The 21,684-nt window shown below is 36.5% G+C and overlaps 1 protein-coding gene across 3 annotated transcripts in view; it reads left to right on the forward strand.

Annotated features, from left to right (window-relative positions):
* LOC135219996 (uncharacterized) overlaps positions 1–21,684 on the forward strand; it is a 47,066-nt gene that overhangs the window by 4,846 nt on the left and 20,536 nt on the right. For all 3 annotated transcript variants that reach the window (XM_064257279.1, XM_064257280.1, XM_064257281.1), the window contains exons 3-6: positions 863–994; positions 13,760–13,882; positions 16,168–16,382; positions 16,853–16,957. In XM_064257279.1, the coding sequence (XP_064113349.1) occupies positions 863–994; positions 13,760–13,882; positions 16,168–16,382; positions 16,853–16,957 (575 nt within the window). The remainder of the gene's footprint in view (positions 1–862; positions 995–13,759; positions 13,883–16,167; positions 16,383–16,852; positions 16,958–21,684) is intronic.

Here is a 21,684-nt window from a genome sequence, read left to right on the forward strand (position 1 = left end):
ATTATTTTGAAAGTCAACTATGCCCCATGTCTTTTGCGATATAATAATTGTGTGTCTTCATTAATGTAGTAGTAGTATTTGCTGAAGAGTTGTAACTGATTGTTAAGCTTTTAAAATTCATTATCGGCCTCTAGGTGTATATATATATATATATATATATATATATATATATATATATATATATATATATATATATATCGAGCTACAAATGTCCTTAGCCTTAGCCCACCCTTGCGGTGGCGGGGTGGGCTAAGGCATCACTGTCGTCCATGATTTGAAGGTGTCGATGGTTCGTGCCCGTGAGCCGTCAACTCTATTATCGCCTAAAAAATTCCCCTTCGGTTAAACATACATGAAAATATATTAATTCCGAGGTAGAGCGAATTAGATATTAAAGGACATTTGTAGCTCGATATATGTGTATGAATCATGGTAATGTGATATGACACACACACACACACATATATATATATATATATATATATATATATATATATATATATATATATATATATATTATTCTGCGTGTGTGAATGACGGCTTCAGCGTTCATTATGCAAAACACAAAAAGATAAATGAATAAAAAATTGATTATGGTTAAAGAATGCAACTTTATATAGAGGGTATAGAGGGCGATAACGAATTTTAAAAGGTTGTTAGTCAGTTACGACTTGTCATCAAATACAGTAATGATGACACATTATTATATCGCAACTTACTACCTTTCAAATTTATAAATGGAATGCCATATTTTTACGAATCAGAATTTGGGGTTTTGAATGACAGCAAGAGTAAATCACCCTGACTGAGAAAGAGTTATTATTAATGGAGTGTTTTCCTTTCTTTCTTTTTATATTTTCAGGAGAAAAACCAGAACTTCAAGTAACTCCAGCCGAAGGGAAGCCGACGGGATGGTGGTCCTGGCTGAAAAGGGAATTTCGGATAGACAAGAAATTAATCCCTATCAAAGCCGTCACCTTCTTCTTCAATGGAGGTAAGAGAGAGAGAGAGAGAGAGAGAGAGAGAGAGAGAGAGAGAGAGAGAGAGAGAGAGAGAGAGAGAGAGAGAGTTTTACAAGGAGTTCCTCTACCTAACTTACTGGAAAGTCTATAACTGTCTGCATTTAGTTCTCCCCCATATCTCTCTTATTCCTTTTGATGGAAAAGTCATCCAACTACTCATTTTGCATAAGCAAAGGACAAGTTCTTTATTCAAAAGTCATAATATGAGCTACACTTGTCTTCGTTTCGGTAACGGAAACTTTTGTGTTAATTTTCTTTATTCCTCTTGGGGGAATATGGTTTATTTTCATTACTACAAATCGTATAGGTTTCCCCTTCCTCTTTACTACATTTTGTGGATCGTCCCTAGTTAGTGGAAACAAGTTAAGTGTATCTGCGTTTAACCAGACAACTGAGGAGCTGATGAACAGCTCTCCTAGGACTGCCCGCGAAGGATTAGATCATTTGACGTGGCTAGGAACCAATTGGCTACCTAGCAACGGGATCTACTACAGCTTACTGTGGGATCCGAACCCCATTATGTCGAGAAATGAATTTCTAATCACTAGAACTAAACTCCTCTCATTCCACGTTGGCAAAGCGGGGAATCGAACTCGGGACTACCGAACGGCCCCCCGAAAAGTTTTAGCTCGGTATGTATCCACCTGTGCTGCTTGTTTAGTGCGCGCCCGTTGGGGTTTATCATAAAAATATAAAAGACTAAATAACATAAAGATAGTGACCCCCCTTAAAGAAATATTAGACAGTTACCGACTCCCAAATACCCTTGGGGGTCACTATCAAGGAAAGGTCAGATTTGGTTCCTCTGCTGTGAGTGTGACCTCTCACTCTTATCCTCTGGTGAACAATCCGGCCGCGGGCGAACTGAGCTCAGGGTCAGAGCCTGACGAACAGAAAGAGAACCAATACTTACACATTTTTTGTACTCGAGAACGTTTCTCAGTCAACTTTATGAAGCCTTTCCTAAGTCTCCTTGAGAAGATTTCTTTTGAAGAGTTCCATGAATGATGAAAAAAAGATAGAGAATTCAAAAGCTGTTTGAAAGTAAAGTACGAAATAAGGAAACACCGAATACCTGAAAATTAAGCCAACACGAGTCAAAGTGCTCAATATATCTTAACAGCAGATGTGACGTAAAAAGTGCTTCATATCAGACCATTGCTCTAGCTTACTCATTTCGATTACTCTAGAATAATGAACATTTTGAGTGTCTTTCCTCTTCTTACTAAAGTGAAGGCTACTTGTAAGGGACAGAAAACTTGAGACACACATTTGCTGATTCCTGATTCATTAAGGATATTGAGACTTGTCCTCATTGATTTATTACGCCCACATTGTTTTTAAGGAACAGGAGGGAACAAATTGCCCGTCTATCTTCAGCTGGCTTGCGTCAGGTAGTACTACTTCATTGGAGCTAGTGTGAAATTCATGTATGACGTTTAACATCTTACGAAAAAAACTATTGTATCTGAAGTAACGGTCGTAAGTTAACATTTCTGTATCTGCTGACATTCACAAATACTACAAGAGCCTATAAAATGAATATACCTATCTGAACACAAACAAATGACAAACTATCATTTTATGAAGACAAATCTGTATCAACATATCGGTAAACAGGAAAATATTTACATTTAAACATGAATGGGACACTGTTTATATGCCAGCACGGGGCTCTTGCTCATAGATCAGCCCGTAGACATACTGTTTGCTTAAGCATACACATTTCTTAACGCCGTGCCCAGTCTAAAACCCAGTAACCTAGCGAGTCCAGAAGGCAACAAACCTGCCTCTCCAATGCCTACTATAGTGTGACTACTCACAAAACCTTCAAATGAAGAGGCGTGACAGCCAATATGTCATGTGAGAGGATTAGACAGAACAAAACGCCAACTGCCGTCTCTTTCTCGCCTTCAGATGAAAACAAGCGCGCCTGAGAAGGCATAATTAGAACGGGAATTTGTCTCTCTTAAAGATGGACTGACCCCCAAAACGAAATCTGCTTATGTCACACTACTTCTATAGATATCTACGTACACGCGCAAGCATACTACACTGTCTGTCTCTTCCATTGTACGTATCTTGAAAATCTATTCGCCGTACGTCTTTTTGTTTTGCAACCTTAAGCAACTCTGGCTCCAGAATAGTTAGGTTTCTGGTTTATCTTTTTTCCAACCTGGTTACGATATGCAACAAAATTTATACTGATCCAATCTAGTACTTAGGCGAGAATGAACCCTGGCTCTGCTTGTTGGTGCTGCGAGCATCCTAACTACCGATATACGTGCATATATATATATATATATATATATATATATATATATATATATATATATATATATAATATATATATATATATATATATATATATAGCAGGTTGCACTGATTTTATATCACTGTTATAAATTATACGAGGGTATACGTATATAATGCCTAATTTCCGTCCGGCTTGTGCTGAAACTTTGATGAAATATATATATATATATATATATATATATATATATATATATATATATATATATATATATCTATCTATCTATCTATCTATCTATCTATCTATCTATCTATATATATATATATATATATATATATATATATATATATATATATATATATATATATATATTTCATCAAAGTTTCAGCACAAGCCGCACGGAAATCAGGCATTATATACGTAAGGCCTCGTATAATTTATAACAGTGATATAAAATCAGTGCAACCTGTTTTAAGAAATTTGTCCTTCCTTTAATAACAGACTTCTCCGGTGTGGATGTCTGCTTCTGCCAGAGATTTATCTCTTTTTAGATAGAGTTGTCAGTAGTGGTAGGTATCTGTTTCCCAATATCAACTGTTATGATTTGGACCATCGACGGATGGTCTGTTGTTTGTCAGTTTTTGACCATTTGTATTTTAACAGAGATCTTTCACTTTTACAGTTGATTCCTGATCTTTTCCTTGCAGAGAGCAACCTGGTTTTCTGAACAGCAGCACCGCCATGCAGTCAGTGTGCCTCGCTTTCGAACTTCTCCGTTCCAGAGGTCCTTCATTCCTCCCTCGCTGTCGCTGTCGAACTTCTTTTTTCCAGAGGTCCTTTTTCCCTCCTTCTTTTGGCTGTGGAAAAGTTTCCCTGATGATGCAAAACTGGAACCTGGGAAGCCCAAGCAAAGATAAAATGCATCTACCTTAAAACAATCCTCCTTGTATTCCGATACATTTTTATCTACTTATTTATTAATTTGTTCATTATTTTTTCTAATAATTGATCAATTATTTCTGTATTCCCTATTTTAACTTCTATTACTTCTTTCAATTGAACACCATATTGGAAGGTTGAATTTTAAGTCAATGGCCCCTCTGCGCTTGTTCCATATGAATAGGTTTTCATATTTTTTTCCCTTAATTTATATATATAATATATATATATATATATATATATATATATATATATATATATATATATATATATATATATATAATATATATATATATACTATATATATACATATATAATACATATAGATATATATATATATATATATATACTACTATAATATATATATATATATATATATATATAATACATATATATAATATATATATATATATTATATATATATACATATATATATATATATATATATATATATATATATATATTTTATATATATAGTGGTCATTTGAAAGATGTAACAAAAGTTAATAGGAATACAGAAAGAATTGATCAATTACTAGAAAAAAAAAATGAACAAATTAATAAATAAGTTGATAAAAATGCATCAAAATACAAGGAGTAATTGTTTTAGGGCAGTCAGGCATTTCATCTTTGCTGGAACTTTCCAGGTTCCAGTTGTGCATCATGAGGGAAACTGTTCCACTGCTCAAAAGTGGGAGGAATGAAGGACCTCTGGAACGGAGAAGTTAGAAAGCGAGGCACACTGACTGCATGGCGGTGCTGCTGTTCAGAAAACCTGGTTGCTCTGTGCAAGAATGGATCAGGAATCAACTGTAAATGTGAAAGATCTCTGTTTAAATACAAATTGTGAAAAACTGACAAACAACAGACCGTCTGTCGATGGTCCAAGTCATAACAGTTGATGTTGGGAAATGGACACCTACATCCACTAACAACTCTAAATGAGGTCTCTGGCAGAAGCAGACATCCACACAGGAGAACAGTATGTTAGTAAAGGAAGCACAAAATACTTAAAATAGATTGCACTGATTTTACCACTGTTGTAAATATACGGGGCCTTGCGTACAATACCTAACTTCAGCGCGGCATATGCTGAAACTTTGATCAGATGTTTCTCAAAAGTAAGGTCAGCCAAAAGTTACACCAAGAATGGTTAAATCTTCAGAGTCCTTCAGCAGAGCCCCATCTACTTGAAGGGGAGGATGCGGGTGGAGAATCTGTACGAGATGAACTAATCAATAGTGTTTACGTTCTACTTGAGTTTAGCCCTATAGCCCACCAACTACACCATTCACTATTCTGCTCCAGGACTGAGACTAAGGGCAGTTTCGTTTCTCATAAGTGGAGACTTTACTACACCCAAAAGTGTTGCATCATCAGCATATGGAACAATTTCGTTTTCCAGGCCAACATCCATATCACTTGTATACACGAGAAATAACAGTGGACCAAGAACACTGCCTTGTGGAACACCAGACTCTGTAGGCCTTGGTTCACTAAAGATCCCATCAACAGCAACTTAGTGAGTTCCTGCTGTCTACCTTGAATCTTGAAGTAATCCTAAAACATATCCACCAAACTCCATGATCCTAAAGGTTATAAATACATAAGTGCCTTCTGAAGTACTTAAATAAAATAAATCTGAATTACTCCGCTCAAAACCCTTATCAAGGTTTTGCAAATGGCATGCCAAATCTAAAAGGTCATCGTTAATACCAATATCCTATATGCCTATTAGGTATCAGCTAATAATCTCTGGATTCCACATACTTGTATAATGTCTCAAAAATAAGTTTTTCTGCAACTCTGGAGTGCACAGGGAGAATAGAAATTGGCCCATAGTTGCAGATATGCCATGTTTTGGATCATGAACTGTATAACTAAGCTTGTGCTCATCTGCAAAGATACTTTGTCGACATAAAATTCCATAGAATTCACTAATCTTGGAGACGACAAGCTAGAAACTTTTTGAAAAACAAAAGAAACCTTCAGGACCTTCCCGAAACCAGCCATCAAAATGACAAGTATCAGGGAGAGGGACATCCTCAGCTGACGGCTCAGCTTCCAAAACTCATGAAGGAGCACAGCCTTTTCCTTAGGGCCAGTAACCATCTACCATCATCTGTTAGTAGTGGTGGAACTGAAGATGAGCCTGGTCCAAAGACAGATGATGCCAATTAGGTCCACCAAAGATGTGTCTGTGTAGACATTTCTCCTGACAATGGTTCCCCAAGGATAACACAACAAAACAACAGTTACTGAATAACTCAAACTTTTACTGCTGGATCATGTATGAACTCCTTTCACAGAGAATTTCTACAACATTAGCCACTTCATACGCAAAAGAGTAAAAGATATATCAGCAGCCTGTCACACACCCTTAACATTGTGTCATTTGCTCATAACTTGCAGGCACTTTCTTGCTTACTGGAGTGTTTCCAGTACCTTCTTTCACTCCATCTGTAATAAGCAACATATTCTTAGACTGTCTTTCCCCCTCACGTCTAACTCTAAACAACTTGCTCCATCGTTTCACCTATGCTACACGTTTTAATACTTCTGTGTATTGCCAACCCACTTCCAAATCTTCCACAACGCACCTTGCTTCCTTCCTTGTTTTATCAAATGTGTGACTCACCTACTCTGTAATCCCCCACCATTATTTCTAATCCCAAATACGTAATTAGTCACCTACCTCCATCCATTCACCGTCCGTATCAACATTCATTGCTCCATTTTCCTAGTGCCCATTCACCCTCATAACTTTACTATTGTTCATATTTACTGTCAACACTTTCATCTTACAAACACTTCCAAACTAACTCTCTCAAAGTTCCTGCAGTTTCTCCCTACGATTCTCAATTACCACTGGAAGCACTAGCCCTTCCAAACTTCACTCTTGACTCGTTTTCATATTCTACAATTCTGCAGTTCAACCTAACATCCTCTTGCAAACTTTTCACGTTGCTCCATCCATAAAGATAATAAATCTCCAAACAGACACACTGTAACCTTTTCTCAAACTCACTCTCACACTTAACTAGTCACTCATATTTTGTAAATGCTCGCAACAAATTACAATCCACACCTTACATCCTCACCACCATCAACATTTCATCTCTAACAAATCATCACAAGCTTTTTCTAGGTCCATGTGAACAGTGATCAGCTTTTACTTTTCACTTTCAAATTGCTTGGAAATAACAGATCAAAACAAAGTGTTGATATATATACTTTGTTTTTCTGTCTTAAGCTCACATTGCTCATACTTGGTTAATCCTACTATCACGTTACCTTTAAATATACATATATATCTTCCCAGTTATACTACAACATTTCATGTCTCTGCATTCCAGTCTTATCTGTCATCCTTCACATTACATAGGAACTATTAATCCTCTCCCTTATCCTTTGAGAACACTTCCCTCATCTAGACCAATGCTGATTAGCCATTCAGCTTCATTTTCAGTACCCTACCAGGACATCTTGTCATCTTGTCAACTCCAGGTGCCTTCCATTCTGAAGCCTCTTGATTATCCTCCTTTTACCCTCAACTGTTACTTCTGCAAGCAGTCTCAAATTTACTTTAATCCTTTCACTTCCTGCATCATTCATCTCTGGCAATCTCCTATCCTCCACACAATGAATCTTCAAATTGCTGGCTCCATCAATTAATGATTAAATTTTCCTATTTCATTTTTAGAACCAGATGCACACTAGAATTTTTTTCCTTTAAAAGTGATTATCCAGATTTACATGACAATATTCTAAACCCCATTCCCCCCACAACATCCTTTTTCTCTTTCACTTTGTTCTTGCCTCCCTTATCTCTTACATACCTACACAAGACATTTGCTTTTGACAAGCAGTTGGATCACAAGAAATCCTTTCTTCAAAGAACGTTTACTTCTTTCATCCCATCCTCCTATTTTCCTGTAGCTACCGTTGCAATTTGCTGACTCTGTGACCCCCATGCATGAACTCTGCTTACCCTCTGCATACTCCTTAAACTTTAGTGTCTGATGCATTGATCTTTCCTCACAATATTTAGCACCCTTCATTCCTTGTTCTGAAAATCACTTGAGTTAACTACACTGAGTCACATTTCCACCTCTTCCTCTCCACTTCAAACTTCATTCATTTTAAGTTTAACTTCAACCAGATAATGACCAGATATACATTCAGCCACTCCCCTCCTCCCTTCATCTGTCAATTCGCTCTTCCATCTACATTGCACTCGTGTATATTCTAAGAAACTCATTTCCTCAATATATCCTATTTCTCATGTGAATACGTACTTCAAAACCATTTCCACTCTGAACAAAGGTGCAACTAGGCCTCATCCAGAATCGACGCTTATGTAGTTTATTCCTACTGAAATTAAGATGTCAATGCAACTGTTATTGCTGCGTTCTATTTGAATAATACATTCTCAACGCATCGACGTTTTAAGCAAATAGTTTGAAGAGCTCTTATAAGCATACTTAAACACTCTCAAGTATAAAAGACCCATCAAATAACTCTGGTTTAAAGCTAAGGACATTATTTTGGTGGGCTAATTTCCACCAACGTCGGCTTAGCGGTGACCCCAGGCATCACCTAAGGGCATATCTCCCACTATATATTTTCGCCAATGTAACTCCTGTCATTCACTACTTGATAAGGGTAGAAGTCTTTTATACTTGAGACGTAGTATGTTGTTTTAACAGAAGAATTTATTTACATATATATATAGGCATTGTGACCTGCTAATGTTTCGATTTCTTCACACTTTCTGGAACCGTTCTCACAGCCAAAATGAAGACCTAAATGAATAAACATTGTAATCGATTGTTAATGTTAACTTTATTCTGACACAGTAGGAGGTGCCAGGTTGAATCCTGGCACACGGGTGTATAGCTCCTTCGTTAAGTTCATAGGCCTTGCAATGACACACGCCTCCGAAAAAAGTGTGAAGAAATCGAGAGTAACCATTATTAGATTATATGGGAATGTTTCAGCACGAAAAGTAATACACCTTTCAACACTATGCTACTATGGTGAGGATTGGTCAACTCCTTCCCTAATAAATGTCTTAGAATTCGCCAGGTGTGTGAGCGGGTATGATGTAAGTGTTAACGTTAACCTAATCCTGACACATAAAGCATACATATACACACATGTACATATGCATTTATACATATAATGAACACAGTTACAGCAATGAAGGAAAATTGAAACACTGGAGATGCTAAGTACTTTCGTCTCATTATCAATACATGGTCACAGCAACTGGTAATAAGACGACAGTACTTGGCTCATCCCACTGATTCACTTTTTCCTTCGTGGCTGCAAATTTTTACCTTTTCGTGATCTTAATATATATATATATATATATATATATATATATATATATATATATATGTATGTATATATATACATACATATATATATATATATATATATATATATATATTATATATATATATATATATATATATATATATATATAGTTTATGTGTGCAAGTAATTTAAATAATAATAATAAAGCCCTCCTAACTTTTCGAAACCTTCACACTCTTCATTACAAAGCCTTAGATTCAAATACAAGAATAAGAAGAAATTCTGGCATCTGTGGCAGAATTCGAACCCGCATCTATATATACCATCAGAAAGGGGTCACGTTATTGACCTGACCACAAGGAGAATAAAAGTCTAATGGTGTTCAAGCATACATATTCTAGTTGAATTCAGATATTTTATTGCAACTGGAATAGTCCCAATTGGGTAAGTTGTTTTTATTGCTTTTTAAGCTGATTAAATATAGAGACAAATTCCACAAAGGAAAGTGAAACAATGGAGTATATACCACTGCAAGGCCTTTCGACGTCTTGTCCTTGAAGGCCTCGCACCCGTACTCCATTATATATCTCGCATGCAGGCCACTTTTTAACCAGATACGAGGTTGCTAGCATGACCTCGTCCAGATTCACCAGATATGGGCTCGAATCCTGACACGGGTGACCATGTAAACAACATATTCTGAAACTCCCTCATTAAATTCTTATCATTTCTTAAACATCTTTCTCAGAATATTTCTGCAACTTCTCTGGTTCCTCGCCAACCCCGTTGCTGAGGTCTCTCACTTATTTAAATGCAGGGCAATTCATGGGGCCTTATGTAATCACCATCCCTCGTTTGCCCTTCCAAGTTTATATTTTTATTACGCATAGGCTAATACAGTTTAGAGGTTTTCCAGTGCGTGTATCTCTTCTGTACTTAGTTAAGTATATCTTAGTTGAACCAAACCAATGAGCTGATTAACAGCTTTCCTAGGGCTGCCCCCAAACAATTAGATTTGCTTATGTGGCTAGGAACCAAGTGGTTACCTAGCAACGGGACCTATAGTTTACTGTGGGATCCGAACCACATTATATCGAGAAATGAATTTCTAATCGCCAGAAACAAATGCCTCTGACTCCAAGTTGGCAGAGCGGGGAATCGAACTCGGTACTACCGAATTGGTATTTTTGTTTGTTTGTTTGTATGGTGTTTTTACGTTGCATGGGACTAGTGGTCATACAGCGACGGGACCAACGGCTTTACGTGACTTCCGAGCCACGTCGAGAGTGAATTTCTGTCACCAGAAATACACACCTCTCACACCTCAATGGAATGCCCGAGTATCGAACTCGCGGCCACCGAGGTGGTAGGCCAAGATCATACTGATCACGCCACTGAGGCGCTGCTACCGAATTAGTAGGCGAGCGCGTAAACTACTTGTACAACGAGGAGCTAATTTTTTCTTTACCATAAAACTATTTTCGTTATAACAGTATGGTGATAAAAGTGTAACAAAACGCAACAAAGACAATGAAGATAATTTTTTCCCGCATTATAAGTATTTCGTGGTGGTTCTAACTGCGTGAATGATATTTGACTTATGACCGAATACACAACATATATTCCTGACTCCCACAGGGAAGGACACCACAGAGGGGGTAGTGCCATCAGTGCACCTCATGCCATGCACTGTAGGCATTACTTAAGGATCTTTGCAGTGTCCCTTTGGCCCCTGGCTGCAACCCCTTTCGTTCCTTTTACTGTACCTCCTTCCATATTCTCTTTCTTCCATCTGACTTCCCACCCTCTCCTAATACCTGATTCAAAGTGCAACTGCTTTGAGGTTCTCCTCTTGTTAAACCTTTCCCACTTTTTAATGTCAATTTCCTTTCCGGAGCTGAATGACCTCACAGGTCCCAGTGCTTGGCCTTTGGCCTAAATTCCATATTCAGCTGGTACTGTGTATTGTGTTGACGAAGTAGTATTGTCTGTGCATTTGATAGCTACACACTTACTGGGAATTGAGTTTTGGATTTTGTTTGTCAATGGTCATTGGCTATATATATATTATATATACATATATATATATATATATATATATATATATATATATATATATATATATATATATATATATATACATAAAAAGGAGGAACAGGATAGCCAGAAAATGTGGCAATATTGCAGACTATTATATTTTTTCTTTAGAACAAAATAATAATAATAATAATAATAATAATAATAATAATAATAATAATAATAATAATAATAATAATATATAATAATAATACTAATAATAATAATAATGTTTGCAATATTACCACGTCATCTGGCTATCCTGTTCCTCCCTATATATATATATATATTATATATATAATACTATATATATATATATATATATATATATAGTATATATATATATACATACACGTGTGTGTAATCAAGGACACTTGACAAAAAAAGAAAAAGTACGTGCTTGCATCTCAAGCACTATTATTCTTTCCAATCCCATGAGACGGATATCGAGACATCTATGAGGACAAGTGTATTCCACGTTGTGCTTTTGCTGTCGATGATATGTGGAATTACCTAAGTCTATTAGCGCCTACCTTCACAAACATCAGAAAGCGTGCGTGTACATAAATATATAAACCAGGGTCTACAAAAGTAGCTGGCTTAGTGTGTATACGTTCATTATTTTTGTCCAAGTCATCTCTAGAGGAATCATGAAAAGTTTACGCAACGACCCCATATACGTATATAAAGAAGTATAAACAAAAGAACTGGGACGTGCGCTTCATCTGAAATTAAAAGACACGACGCCTCATCATCCCTAACTGATGTAAAATTAATGTCACGAAACAACCAGGTATGGTTTTGCTGTGGGTTGAATCCTTGTTTAAGAAAAAGAAAAAGAAAAATAAGTGGTGGGCTTTACACCTTGAGAATCAACAATGAATGTCATGTCCAGATGGCTCCTCTCTGTACGAAAAATGTAATTTTGTCTTTTTGCTTTTGCATTTCTTTACTAGAGGATCTTTCTTGAGAGAGAAAGAGAGAGAGAGAGAGAGAGAGAGAGAAGCTTCCATTTAGTCTATTTAAAGGTTGCAATACAACGATAATAATAGTAATAACGTCTACGCAATTAATTACTTGCATCACAAATCAAGTCCAGCGGTGGTTACCCGGTAGGTATATATATACAGCAGTTGGTTTCGTAATGGTGCTATGACTTGGAATTTTTGTACGGGAGAGTCTAGTACTATCGGATTTTTGTACGTTTATAAGTTTAAGTATCTCTAAGTATATTCAAGTATGTACAAATATACATGCCCGTGTAATTATGATAAAAGATTGGACTGTAATCCAAGCCTACTATAATTGAGGTCAAGATGGTGTCTGAAACAGTTCACGAATGTAAGTTATGAAACTGGATTTAATCTTATTGTTGTTGTGTTAACTGCAAGTTTATTTCAACTGAGACCTTTACTTCTCTTAGGGTGACGCTGGCAAATATTTCTCGGAATATTCTATAGCAAATTAGTTATGTTGTGGAATGGAACCCAGGTGAAAAAGGTCACGAGTAAAGTCACAGTTTCCTAAAAACTTAACCCCAAGGGTTTTAACCCGGTATGTACTATCCACGTCTCTACTTTTGAGGCGAGTTTAGTTCAAGGACGCTGGGGATCGCTGTAAAAAAAAAAACATAAACAAAAGACTGTAAATATCATATCATATCATCATCCAGATGCCATAATCCCCAAGGACGTCGGCAATCAAGGCTTGCCATTCGTCTCTATATTCCCGGCTCTCTACAACAACTGAGCTGCAGACATTCTTCATATTGTGAATTTTTCCATGATTTTATTACCGGCCGACATGAATTGATGTGACTTATTCCCCCTAACCAAAATTGTGACTTTTTTAATTAATGTGACTTATTTGCCTAACCAAAATTGTGACTTTGTTTCCTGTGACTACTTCCGGCCACCCGTCCAAGAGTTAAAACCTCCCCAAAAACATGCCATGTAAGATTAAGAAGCTAGAACTTAAAATCCAGCGACTACCACAAGCTCACGAATCACTGTTCTAAGTCTAATTTCATTTCCAAGCAGTGCAGTGCTGTTTGATGCTGCTGTTATACAACGTGAGAAAATGCTCCTATTAGTAAATAGTACATTAACTTACCGATGTCTCTCATCATCATCATCATCATCCTCAGGCGTGGTGGCCTTTCTGCCATACTTGGTGCTCCACATGCAGCAGCTGGGAATCACTGTGGAGGAAATCGCCACCATGTATGCCGTTCTTCCACTCGCATCTCTCATCGGGCCTCCTATAACCGGTAAGAAATTATGGTCAGATAGAGACAAATATTATACTTTACAGCTAAGTAAATGGACAAATGCGGACACTTACATGATATCCACACTTATCGAAGAGTGTTTTGATGACAGGGTTTGTAGTAGTCTTAGAAAAAAGTAAAATGCAAAACGTTGAGACCCAAGGGTGATTATAGCACTGCTGCCATATCTTCTTAAGCCCGTTCAAACTTTTCAGGAATAAGGGTGGTTATTTGGTAGATTTGGCAGCAATTTTGAGCGGTGCTGCCACTTCCTCGTGAAAGGATGATTAATTAATACAAAATTTAATAAGTTGTTTTTAACTTTAAACAAGTGAAAGATCCGTCGAGGTTTATTCAGCGCAATAGAGTTTTCTGTACACCGTAGAATGAGGGCCACCGAAAATAAATCTTATCTTTCGGTGGTCTCGGTGTAATGCTGCATGAGCCGCCACCCAAGAAACTTTCCCTTTAACATTAAATAAAATAAACATTACTGAGGGTAGAGGGTTACACTTTGGTACGTCTGATGATTGGAGGGTGGATGATCGACATACCAATTTGCAGCCCTCTAGCCTCGGTAGTTTTTAAGATCTGAGGGCGGACAGAAAAAAACTGCGCAAGGGGCAGACAAAGCCAGCACAACAGCTTTATTTTCAGGAAACTAAACAGTGATGATCTGAAAACTATTATTTTTCTGCTTTCATAAACACAAAACAGATAATGCACACTTGCAATAGAAAACAAAAGACAGTATCTTAAGGTTACCATTAATAAGTTTAATGTCCAGGTTTATCCCCAGAACCCTATTGCAGAAAACCCGGAACTTGAGGAACCCTTAATAACTTTATTTGTAAAGATATCATGACATCGTTGTAAAGATAAAGTTATCAGCTTTAATTGGACGTATTATTCGTTTTTTTTATATATGTAAATGGCGTTACAAAAACCAATACTAATTACCGCATCTCCTGAAGATCGTCAACTAATATTTTACTTAAGACAGTGATATGCGACATAATAATATTAAAAAAAATTTTTTTTAAATACCTGGCTCTTGGATAGTTAGTGAGGTCAGGTATAGGGAGCCTTCTCGAGTGTGTTTACAAAGTATTGGCGACCCTGTTAATCCCTTTCTATAGGGGAAACCAGTATAAACAATGCAATGTGAACAATGCAATGTGAATGTGATCTGGGACCCGCCTGCACAGATCAAGACCTCTTGAACACCAATGAAGAGGCCAAACAATGGATCCAGTACTGGCGCGACAAGTTATGATGATGAGACAGTTAAGTGTGATTATTCCCTTCCAGGGAGTTCAGCCTTTATCTTTAATTGTTTGACAACCCTCAAGTTGTGTCCAGCCAGAGTGGTCAGCACAGAGTTCAGCATTGTTGACAGAATTCATTCCACTTTTATTGCCTTTACCCTTACTGTCGTACATATTTTTGACAATAGGTAATTATTTATTTTCAAAACCCATCTTGATTAATTTTAAATATAATCACTGGACACGGAATTACGGACCACAAACTGGCTCATGATGAGCAATTTAATGCCTACGCCAAAACGTTACTTACTGCACAGAGCAATATTCTACAGATGCATATGGTCAGCTTCAGCAATTATCGTGGACAAGCTTTTCTTATGCGGAATGCAATTTGTTAAAACTAAAACTTTAAAAAACCTGGCAAGATAAAATAATGGTCATTGTACCACAGACGAATCGACAACACAGAAACTCACCGACAACCATGGATGGAACAGCGTCAAAAACAACTGGTTTCTTTAATAAGTTCAACGCTTTAGCCATATATAGAGAATAACTTGAACCAACAATACTGTCGTTGATTACGTAGTCTACTCACTAAAATACTTAACCTGTGTTTTCTTCAAGTATCAGTTTACAAGCTTCTAAACACGAGCTAATTATTATTGGGGCTTTAAATGCCATTTACATATAAAAACCAACAAATGATACATCAAATTGAAGTTTAGAACTTTACATTTACAACAACCCCTTAATATAAAAAAATATCTTTACAAATATAAAGTTACTGAGGGTTCCACGAGTTCCGGGTTTCCGCTATAGGGTTCCGAGGAATAAACCTGGCCAGTTTAATCTTTGGTTGAAGATCCCTCACAGAAAACAAAACCTTACACAGAACTCTAAATAAAAAAATATACTTTTGTTTCATAATTAATGGAAGCTTATAATGAATAATGATTTCCTACTGTAATATAGAGACGAAATTCATGTTTAATATTCTTTTATGATAATCAACAGGACTTGTGGCCGACAAATTTGGAAGGTATGGCTTTATGTTCAACATCAACATTATTTTGACTGGACTGTTCCATACCCTTCTCCTTCACGTGCCTCCAGTGCCCAAAAATAATTTGAGCTTACAGTGTGGCTCCCATGGGCACAGCCTTACTTGGGCATCATGTGACAGTTGTTATAAAGTGAGAAACAACACTAATAGCCTTGTTGAGCTGAAGGTAAGTTCTAAAGTCTCCACCAAGTGAATAGAGACAATGTTATTTTCTCTGGATCCTGGGTGCCAATTTGGCTTGTTATCTACACGTCACACTCTGAGGTGCTGATACTAAACATGGGGGAAGCTCCTTGGGACGCCGTGTCTAGTACTAGCCCCTCAGGGATCGAAGTATTATATATACACCCATTTCTATATTGCATGGTTGACATATATCTTTGTGCCACCTTCTACTTTACATATATCATACAGTAAATATAAAGTGAGTAATGCATAGATTCTGAGTAAGTTCATTTTGATATAGGCTAATGACTCCTAATTGTTTTTCTTTTAAGAATTAATGTCCTGTATCAAAGCTTAAGCTCCACCTTCGTTTTTCTTCTTCTTTTGGTCGTTCTTCTTGATATTCGAGACTATAACTTGTTTTAAGACAACTTGAACCAAATATCAATATACATTTTCATTCCTTTTCAGAACTGTTTCTTCACTTGTCCAGATCAGCAAGAAGAAGTGAGCATGTGCTATTCAAAAAAACTCAGTGGCATTTCGCATTGTGTAAATTATAATCTCACCGATGAAGTAAGTTATATCAAACTTTTCTTAAATGTTCTTGTATTTCCCAGAAAACCTTTGAATGTGTAGGAATGGAGTAACCATTTGCTATTATGTATTTAATTCCTTTGGCATTTAGATGATCTTCATCAACTGCAGGATGTACAGAGTACTACATACAGTTAAACAGCAGAACATGCGTTTCTTATGGAAACTGAAACAACATTAAAAAGTCACATCTCTGACTTTCCTTTTTAGCAGATTCTGCTCTAAGCGATTCCAGCGTTCTGTTACTAGGTACTAAGGTTCCTTCTTCTTAATCCACAAAAAGTCAACAGTAAAACTACTCAGTAAGAAATCTGTGAATGAACTATTTTCAATGTTTATTCACCTCCAATGAATTTTCAACACACGCAGCCAGCATTTATCTTGGAAACATTCGCTGGTTCAGGTTTTACCTAAGAAAGAAACTGATGGAGCCTAAAAACTGCAACTCAGTAACTGTTACCAAGATAGCTGGAACATTTTCAAATAAGAACATGACCTTGTTTCACAAGTTAAGCTTTCCCAACATGCCACTTTCTCAGACAACAGGAGTCTGACCCATTTGCTGCTGACAGTACATAAGGTTTTCACATATCAAGATGTACTATTGGAATGGAATGGAATGGAATATAGAGTTTAGGCCAGAGGCCAAGCAGTGAGACCTTTAAGGCCATTCAGTGCTGGAAAGGAAATTAAGAGTAGGAAGGTCTGAAAGGTCTTACAGGAGAAAACCTCAAAGCAGTTGCACTATGAAATAATTGTTAGGAGAAGCTGGAGCGCAATATTGAATTTAGATAATGTGAATGGAGGTGCCATAAAAAGAATGAAAGGGGTTGCAACTAGCTGGACAAAGGGGTGCTGCAAACAACCTTTAGTAATGCCTACAGTGCACCCTGTGAGGTGCACAGACGGCACTGCCCCCTAAGGGAAGGTCTACTATCGAAATTTTCTTTTCTGCTCTTTCTTTTTGTCTTTTCAATATGAGGTACGTATTAGGAAAATCTTGGGTTACTGGTTTGGCATTTCTGAAGCTCCCAAAGGACTTTGTATGAATCCCTGAATAGTTTATTCACTCCACTTATATTCCAAATTTGTGTCTGAAATATTCAATCCTTTGCTACTGTTTACTTACTTATAGCCTATACTCTCTTTTTTTCAAAACGTATTGCTATGGTCAAGTAAAAGACAATTCATTCCTTCTCCCACCTTGGATTCTCTGCTGGACTGTGGTGGCATTAGACTAACTTACCTCATAAGTAGAGTGGAAAACTGGTTCACTTGTCAAGAACCCACATCTAAGTCAATTAAACTTTGGACTTACAAAGAATCATGCCAGTTGGCTTCATAGGCTCTGTAACTACATTCCAAATTTTCAAACTAAGAAGTGTCCTTACCTGGAGACTCCTAGTTGAGAAATTTGGAATGACAGGTGATTGTCTCTTTCGTGATTTTGATATTGGCTCTGTTATTTCTTGATTTTTGGTAATCATTTACTAGATTAATGCAGCTTTCTTCAGACTTATTAGTTTCAAGTTCTGAATTTTTACCAAGAAATTACCAAATTCCACTGAGGGGAAATTATGAAAAAAAATAACTAACATTATTGTCTTGATATTGCACGCCTAATCTCAAAGGGTCGTGAGAGACAAAAAACACGCAGCTGGCCACTGAACTGAAAGCTTTCAGCACACCTCAGTCATCTGCTAAGTGGTATAATAGCTGAGCTGTTTGCTACATGTAGAAAACTGCAGGCCTTAAAATCTAGTTCAAGCGAAATATTTTAAAATGGCACCAGGCTTCATTTAAAAAGGAATGTTTTGGGTATTTTGTTACCATCGATTTCTTCTAAATAATGAACATAACAGAACTGTAAATGTATAAACTTACCATTTCTTTATCATATTGATCTGGAAGTCACGTCCACTTCTGGGTCGAACAAAGAGATAATAGTCATGGGCACAGAAAGTCCAACACTCGCTATCGCACCTCACATCATGTGGCAATGCCCATGAGACCTTGGGGATACCTCCTAATAGATATGATGCTGCCCTGGGCCCGCGGTGGAAGAGCCTGGGATACCAGGGCTGGATTCATTTACCCACTTGAATTTTTTGGAGAGGAATGAGCGCACATGATTTAGATTTGGGCTCTTGAAGGAAATTACCTTTCCTGCTTCCGTACTGGTAGAACTCAATTAATTACTACTAAAAGGTGGTGGAAACGACATATGTTTACATGAAGCACACGGGAATGTGTATGGCTACACAGAAATTGGTTAGTGGTAGACACACTAAACACTATTCCAATAAGTGTGGGTTACAATAGTTAGTTTGATCAAAGAATGAAATGAATAAAAGAGAAAAAGTGGAGCGTGAACTTCGAAATGTTACAGATTGCCAACCTCACCTAATGCTTATGAAATCTCACCCTGCTTTTGCAGACTCCCATCCCTGGAAGTTCTATTACAAGGACTGAGATTATCTATTTCTATGAAGTTACGCCAAATAAACACACACGTGTGTGTGTGTATGTGTGTACACATTGGGACAGGAGTGGAGACTCGGTTGATAAACGACCCAGGTTTTCATGGGATGCGTTTTGTTAGCATTAAATTTATTCTGAAGCCAGCGTTCCATACTGCGCGATACATTTTCGAGGCTGAAAGCTGGTAGAATAATAAATAATTGTACAAATTTTGTCTTAATAAGAAGATATGTACAAAAACAACACAATGACACCACGAAAAGAGACTAAAAGCAGAGCAAATTCGAACCCTCAGTGGTCTCCAAGCACATCTGAAAAGGGCATGAGCTACAGAACTGGGAGCAAACGGTCCAGTCCTGATAAGTCTGATATAAGAAACTTTTTTTTATTAAAGATATGCAAAACTAATATAGACGCCAAGGATTATTTTAACATTTTAGGACAAGTACAGAGTAAGGAGGAATTAACATCCTTTGAGTGTATGATGATAAACTGTTTGTTCCGACACTTAACAACCAATCTGCATGAACGCGGTTGTTTATTGCTTAATATCTATGCATTTCTTTCTCACTTACATTTACCTAGGTTTTTAGCCCAACTTCTGCCAAAAATATCCCGTAGGGAGGTAGTGCCATCAGCGCACCTCATGCGGTGCATTGTAGGCATTTACTAAAGGATCTTTGCAGCGTGCCTTAGGCCCCTAGCAGCAAACATTTTCGTTCCTTTTACTGTACCTCCTTTCATACTCCCTTCCATCTTTCTTTCAACCCTCCTAATAACTGATTCAAAGTGCAACTGGTAACGTTTCCTCCTATTACACCTTTCAGACCTTTACTATCAATTTCCGTTTCAGCGCTGAAAAACCTCATAGGTCCCAGTGCTTGGCCTTTGGCCTAAATTCTATATTCATTTCTACCACCAATCTGTGTTTTCATGGTGTCATTGTGTTGATTTTATATATAAAAAAAATCGTAAATGCTTTATCTTATGGCAAAATGTTTACAATTATTTATTACCGAACCTGGATATATATATATATATATATATATATATATATATATATATATATATATATATATATATATATATATATATATATATAATATTATATATATATATACTATATATATATATATATATATATATATATATATATATATATATATTATATATATATATGTGTGTGTGTACATATATATATATATATATATATATATATATATATATATATATATATATATATATATATATATATATATATATATATATATATATATATATATGATATATTAATAATTATCACATCACCGTGATTCATATAAATCATTCGAGCTACAAATGTCCTTCAATATCTAATTCACTCTACCTCGGATGATATATTTTCATATATGTACCGACGGGGAATTTTTTAGTTGATAATAATTTCTTCCCCCTCATGGGATCGAACCACCGTCCAGTCCGTTCTGATTTCGGTCCCGTCCACTGGACGGTGGTTCGATCCCATGAGGGGACGAAATTATTATCAACTAAAAAATTCCCCTTCGGTACATATATGAAAATATATCAATTCCGAGGTAGAGCGAATTAGATATTGAAGGACATTTGTAGCTCGAAAGGATATATATATATATATATATATATATATATATATATATATATATATATATATATATATATATAATATATAAGCATTAAGCTACAAATGTCCTTTAATATCTAAATCACTCTACCTCAGAGTTAGAGCGAATTAGATATTAAAGGACATTTGTAGATTAATGCGTATATCTGAATCACGGTAATGTGATAAGACTCATAATTTGACTACGAGCAACAAAAGCACTTCAAAGTTATCAAGGTCGAGGTGGGTTGATGCCGACTCCAAAACAACAAATACCTGAGCACGACAGGGATCTGTAGGTGAGAAGAGGCGTTAACTTATACCTCTCATGATAGCTGTGTGGTTTAGAGTGCTTCACTGTACGCCCTGAATTCTTGGTTCTGTGGTTCGCGCCTATGAGCCGACGAATTTATCGACTAAAAAATTCCCATTCAGTTAACAAATATGAAAATATATTAATTCCGAGGTGGAGTGAATTAGATATTAATGGACATTTGTTGCTTAATGCGTATATATGAATCACGGTAATGCGATAAGACTCATATATATATATATATATATATATATACATATTAATTTACTTGCATATACGTGTTTACACATTTTG

Source organism: Macrobrachium nipponense, chromosome 1, assembly GCF_015104395.2.
Source record: "Macrobrachium nipponense isolate FS-2020 chromosome 1, ASM1510439v2, whole genome shotgun sequence".
Taxonomy (NCBI): Eukaryota; Metazoa; Arthropoda; class Malacostraca; order Decapoda; family Palaemonidae; genus Macrobrachium; species Macrobrachium nipponense.